We start from the raw sequence: 6,000 nt of genomic DNA on the forward strand, positions 1-6,000 counted from the left end.
CCAGGAGTGAATGCTTCCTTTCATTTTGCACCCTGGGTGCCTCACTTGCCTCACTAGGATGGAAGTGGGCATACAGGAAGCAATGTACCTCCCTGGCAGTGGTGATGGGCTAGCCCCACACCCAAATCCTTGAATACTTCCCTCTCAACAGGGGGAGGCCAGCTAGACAGGTGGCTCATCTTCCTTACTTACCTGGAGCTTGGTTTCTGGGGCTCAGGCACTCCTTGCAACTCTGGACACTAGGATCCCATGGTTTTCCTCCTTGTTCCACCTGGGTGCTCAGGGGCTCCTGACTGGGAACCTGAGGCTCTATTCATAATGAAAGAAACAGATTTCTACATCATCACTTTCCTCCACTAAGCAGGGGAAACAAAGTTAGTCTTGTTCCCTGCCCTCAGTAGGTAAATATGGAGAGTGCAATAAGTCTGACAGCAATTAATTGTAATATACACTAACCTGTTCCCAGTGGTTACCTCTAGAGAAAGAAATTAGGGGAGATAATAGCTTTTTTCTTTTTACTCTTTTATGCTTTTTTTTTTTTTTACAATGAGACTATATGCTTTTGTAATTAAAACAATTCAACAAACATGATCAGATCTCACTCCAACTCCAGCAGACATGGACTTTACAACAGTTTAGCTCTAAGACTTGTGATCTGAACTTCTCTTCCTACTTAATGTACACTAAAAGAGCTGTGCTCAACTTAGGGCACCAAGCCACAGCACAGTGATGGGGAACCTGAAGAAAGTCCCAATGAAAGAAACCAAACCTAGCAGTGACCCCTTTGCAAAAATTAGTGCAAGTGAGCTAACAGCTATGTTTATGAAAATCTGGTGTATGAAAACAAAGTACAGTATGACTCTTCTACTGTGTGTGCCTCAATGTAGCCATAATTGTAATATATTCGTATCTTATGTTGTTTTAAAACTTCCCCCAACTTTTTATTATGAGAATTTTCATACATAAAGTTGAAGGAATTAAACAATACTTCTACACTCTCCACCTAAATGCTATGTTATTGTACACTTTTCACCTAAAAAAACTGTTTTTATATTTCATAGGCCTCATTTTAAATCTCTGCATAACAGTTCAACAAACAGATGCATCTTAATTTATTCTTAATTTATTTAGTTCCAGTTTTGGATATATACATTCATTTCCAAATTTCCACAAGGCCTTCCCCGCTTCCTAAATTTTTAGGGGCTGGGATGGCTGCTAAGCTAGACTGTTAATGCCACTGCTCCTGAAATTTGTGTCTTTGGGAAAGGCCTAGAAATACTAATGAAGCATAGAAAACATAAGTGAGGTCAAGAATAAGCACTTCAAAATTGCAAGGCATCAATAACAGAGCTCTACTGCATCCTAGAACACTGAAAGTGTGTAATGTAGCGGGTGGGGGAGGGCAGTCACTGGACTTCATTTGTTCTGCTCTGGGAAGTCCATTATGACTCAGATTCCTTGCCTTCAGCTCTAGTAGCTGGGGCTCAAGCATTCATCTAGCTCCAAGTGCCAAGTGTGCCACTGTGAAAATGTTTAACTGATGCTACTCCTGGAGATTTTAGACAAAAAGAGGTCTTTTGGAAAAACTGAGAACTTCCGTCCAGGAGGCAAGTGGCTAAGGGACAAGACCCTGGTCAGAAATGGCTCAGTCTTCATCCCTGGAAAAAAAGTCCTTACCCAATGAGTCCACATTCTCATAACTCTCCTGCACCGTGTCCCTGGAGAGGGCCCTCTTACTAGGATCCTGATGCCCCCACTCCTCCTGGGAGATGTACATAGCCACGTCCTCTAAGCTCTCAGGCAACTGAAACAGCACAAGATCTCCTTTAGCCCCTGAGGCACCAAGAACAATTCAACCAGAGTCATGAGTTAAAGGGGCAAAACCCAGGGGTGCCAAGGACACATTTCATAGGGAAAGAAGGGTGCCAGGACTAAGAGTGAGGTGAGGAGGTGGCAAATAAAGAAGGTAGGGGAGACGTGCTGGTGAGAGAGAAAGGATCCTTTCTAAGTGGCACAAGGACCCCACCACCACTAGAGAAAAATGGGGTGTGTGGGGGGGAGATATTGGGAACTTTCACATCACCTGGGGCCCAGTCATCTCCTTGTCTTCCATGTTTCCTTCAGAAGGAAAGAGAGAAAGCCAGGGAGCAGATAATGCTGAATGTGATAGAAATTATGATGAGATTGGCATTCCTAATACTTAGCAACCCAATGATTACAACACAGTATCCATTCCCCAACACCCAGTCTCTGCTCTGAGAGTGAACACTGAACAAAAGAAGGCAAAAAAGGCATAATAAAGCCATATCCAAAATGACATCCTAAATGCTGGGGTGAGGGTAAAGAATACCAGTAGTCTGCAGCATTCAATCCCTCAATCATTCATCTAGCTCTAAATGTCTGTTCAGCACATGAAGGGCTTACTGAAAAATCTCCCTCCCTCCTCCCACCCTAGACAAACCCAACCACCACTTCTAGGTCTTTCATTCCACTCTGAGAACCCAGAGGCCAGAAATTCCCTCTTTGGCAGTGGTATGCCATCCTGCTGTTGTCAGGGGCAACCCCGAAGCCCCTCCTCCCTCCCACTTGCCCAGATAGCTGTTCCTCACCCCTCTCCTTTACAGCCTGGGGGTCCCTTTTAGGACTGGGGCCTAGCAGCTCCTGTAGCCTGGGGACAGGGCTTCGCTCAATCTCCATTGGCTCCAGCTTGAAGCTCGGTGACTCTCGTGCTGTTTCCAGAGGCAAAGGCTCCTCCAAAAGCACTTCTGTTCCCCGCCCATGGTTTGTGACCTGGGAACCAACCCACATCACTCATCATCACAACAGGGCCCCACAAAAAAGGTAAATTAGTACAGAATTCTGAAGGCAAGCCTTCAACAGAGAACCACTGGTGATACCTTTGGACCCAGCAAAAGAAAAGGATGGTTTCCACTAAAGGCTTTTCTGATCCCATATGCATGTGAGGGGGTGGGGGTGGGTGGGAGAAGAGTCCCGTCCAGAGCACACCTTACCCATACAGCTCTTCTGACACACCTCACTCCCTCTTGCTTTCCCTCACCTTTTCTAGATGCTTCCATTTCTCACTACTGAATAAGTTAAACATGGGTGGTCCTGGGGGCAAATGCCCTCAGAGCCTCAGTGCTAAACTGGTTTTCTAAGTCCACCATTATCCCCCATCCAGCTCTGCATAGGAGACCAGATTGCTGGCGGTAATATAACAACAGCTAACAGATATTAAACACTAACTATAAGCCAGTAATGTGACCAAAACAACACGCTGCTCTCCCCCTAACCCTCAAAGCAATCTTAGAAAGCTATTTTATCATTTTCATTTTACTAATGGCATATCTGAGGCCCAAAACATTAAGTAGCTTGCCCAAAGTCATAACACTATATGGAACAGAGTGACGATTTAAATCTTATGCGCTAACTCAGGGACTCACACTAATGCAGAGACACGGCCTCCATATAAAACAAGGCACTCTTCACTACTCACTCTGTTCATTGGGTAAAATCTGGAGGGATGAATATTCCTAATTAAACTACAAAAAGCCTTCATGGCCACTTAAGGCTTTACTCAGGGAAACCAAGTAAACTCGTATGTGGAACTGGGTCGGCACGCTATTCCAGTTCCGGGGCCAAACCGCGGATAGAACAGCTCTTTTCTCACCTTTTGCCTCAGTCTTCCAAGCTCTCTCTGCATATCTTCCACAAGGGTCACTGCTTCCTCACCGCTCTGCGGACGTAGCTCCTGCACCCTGCTTTGGATTTCCTGGGGCAGGATGGTTAGAAACTGCTCCAGCACCAGCAGCTCCAAGATCTGCTCCTTGGTACGCATCTCAGGCCGCAGCCACCCATGGCAAAGCTCCTGGAGCCGACTGAAGGCTTCCCGGGGGCCAGCGGCCTCTTGGAAGCGAAACCCTCTGAAGCGCAGGTGGGAAGCCTCCGGGATAGGCCCTGGGTCTGGCGGGAGCAGCTCCTGGCTCCAGGCGCAGTCCTCTTCCAATTTCACTACCAGGAGCCCTTCCCGGTCTTGGGAGCCCGGGCCCGACGCCATTGTCAGGCTCCCAGAGTACCTTACCCCCCGAAAACAGCTGCACCCGCCCGGGAAGGCGCGCCCGTTCCCGGCCCCGTACAGGGATGGTCGGCCTCAGCAAGAGCCAGGGAACCTGGAGCTTCAAGTCCCGGGCGAAAAGCTCAGTTTCAGCCCGGCTGCAGCCGCTTCCGGCGCCTAGGTCTCAGTCGGTCCCGGGCGCCATCACACCGGCACCTTGTCCAGCCCTCCCCAGGACCTATGGCAGGACCTGAGCGCCACGCTTTTCGTTTCGTCGCAGACTTAGGACTGAGCTCTCAGCTCCCACGTCAGAAATTTCGGCGCGCGAGTTAGGCACCCACAGCCAACGGCGCCAGCTCGGAATCAACTTGAGGGTCACGTTCTGCGAATTATAACGCCCATTGGGTCAGGTCTCGCCACAGATTCGCCGCCGACCAACCGGAAGAGAAATGCCTGCAGGGACGGGATGAGCGAAGGGCCGATTTGAAACGAGAGGCGGGACCATCCGGCGAGCCCCGAATCGCCAAAGGTCCCTGGGATTGGGTGGGGGACGGGGGTGCTAAATCGATTTGTGGAAAATAATATCCAAACGGGTGTGACCGGCGGGCTACCTGAGTCAGAATTCCCCGGAAGCTTACTAAAATACAAACCCTCAAGCCATGCGAAATTCAGTGCGCCAGTGTCAGGGTGGGCCAAGAAATCTGAATTGTTAATATCCCCCCCCCCGAGAAATTCTTCACCCACAGACACGTTTGAGAATCACTTTCCCGAACATGACAGATTTAAAGGTCTCTACCCGCTCCGGTTACTTGGGATTGCAGGAGAGGGCCCTGACTGCGTCCGCCGGTCTCGGAGGACCATGAGCCGGAGACTGCTCTACCTCCAGCTCCGCGCCTCGGAAAGACCGGAAAGGGAGCTGCTCCGCCCGGGTCAGCATCCCCGCGGGGCCTGCCGGGAGTTGCAGTCCACACGACTGCGCTTGCGCCTCTACTCTGGGCAGGCGCCCCAGCGGCAGAGGTACCGGGAAACCATTAATTCAGCGTAGTATTGGGGGCGTGAGGCTGGTGGCCGGAAGCGGTCCCCTGCCTGGCCAGGGTCTTAGTTGGGGTGGCTGGACGCCCTGGAGGGCCGCTCGGGACCCGGCCCCGTGCCACTGGTTCCTATTTTAAACCGGATTTTAACTTGCCTGGGACAAGTTCATTGTCCAGCCCTGTGGAGACGGGATCGTTATTCTTCTCCCTCCTAGGTCGTCTGTGGACTTTCATCGTGAGGGGCGAGTGGAAGCAAACCCGGAGGGTCGGTTCCCTGGCATGCACAGTTAAGGGCTATGTGCAGGTGGTGGGAAAGCGGCCCAGCTGTGAGGCAGGTGTCCATGGCCAGGGTCCACCCAGCTCCTCCATTCCCACCAGCAACTGTCAGCCTCGTGGACTCAGGAGACAGAAGCGTCATAGGAGTGAATCGTGACAACCAGTACCATTTATTGAGCGCTTGCTTACATGCCACCAGATCTCCACAACACAAAATTGTAGGAAGTAGACACTATTACAGATAATGGCACCAAGTCACTTGTCCAAGACCATACAACTAACTAGTCAGTCGCTGAAGTTCAGGCTCCCATAATGGTAAAGGGTGAAGTGATGTGGGGATGGAGAGGGTTGACTTTGAATGACTGAGTGGAAAGAGTCCTGAGGTTTTTTTTTTCCCCCCTTGTTCCATGCCAGGAAAAAAGGTCCACCACAAGCTGTTGTGGCAAATGCAGACCCAGAGGCCTCACATACATGAGCAGGTATAGCAGATCTATTTTAGAAAACCTTGTGACCTTAGAGTCCTCTAAGACCATTTTTCATGTTTAAGAGGCTATACTCTAAGCTTATAACCAGTTTTCTGGCATTTACTGTGTCATCTCAGACAAGTTATTAAATCTCAACGGAGGCTGTGGCAGCGGC

At 49.8% G+C, this 6,000-nt stretch overlaps 2 protein-coding genes across 5 annotated transcripts in view; both read right to left on the reverse strand.

Moving 5' to 3' along the window:
• The window catches only part of ZNF75A (zinc finger protein 75a), a 27,913-nt gene extending 24,115 nt beyond the window's left edge, over positions 1-3,798 (reverse strand). Inside the window, exon 1 of the mRNA XM_011376538.2 lies at positions 3,671-3,798. The gene's annotated coding sequence lies outside the window, so the exon portion shown is untranslated. The remainder of the gene's footprint in view (positions 1-3,670) is intronic.
• Positions 1-4,953, reverse strand: part of ZNF263 (zinc finger protein 263) — a 7,334-nt gene extending 2,381 nt beyond the window's left edge. Inside the window, exons 1-6 of one of the 4 annotated variants that reach the window (XM_011376531.2) lie at positions 4,851-4,953; positions 3,671-4,507; positions 2,610-2,790; positions 2,084-2,157; positions 1,678-1,804; positions 193-309 (exon numbers count right to left, since the gene is read on the reverse strand). In XM_011376531.2, coding sequence (XP_011374833.1) covers positions 193-309; positions 1,678-1,804; positions 2,084-2,157; positions 2,610-2,790; positions 3,671-4,057 — 886 coding nt within the window. In that variant the 5' untranslated portion in view covers positions 4,058-4,507; positions 4,851-4,953. Of the gene's footprint in view, positions 1-192; positions 310-1,677; positions 1,805-2,083; positions 2,158-2,609; positions 2,791-3,670 lie in introns of all 4 variants that reach the window. The other 3 variants (XM_011376533.2, XM_011376532.2, XM_023521247.1) reach the window with 3 other exon arrangements.
• Between the last annotated feature and the right edge of the window lie 1,047 nt (positions 4,954-6,000).

Source organism: Pteropus vampyrus, unplaced genomic scaffold (genome assembly GCF_000151845.1).
Source record: "Pteropus vampyrus isolate Shadow unplaced genomic scaffold, Pvam_2.0 Scaffold300, whole genome shotgun sequence".
In the NCBI taxonomy this organism is placed as follows: domain Eukaryota; kingdom Metazoa; phylum Chordata; class Mammalia; order Chiroptera; family Pteropodidae; genus Pteropus; species Pteropus vampyrus.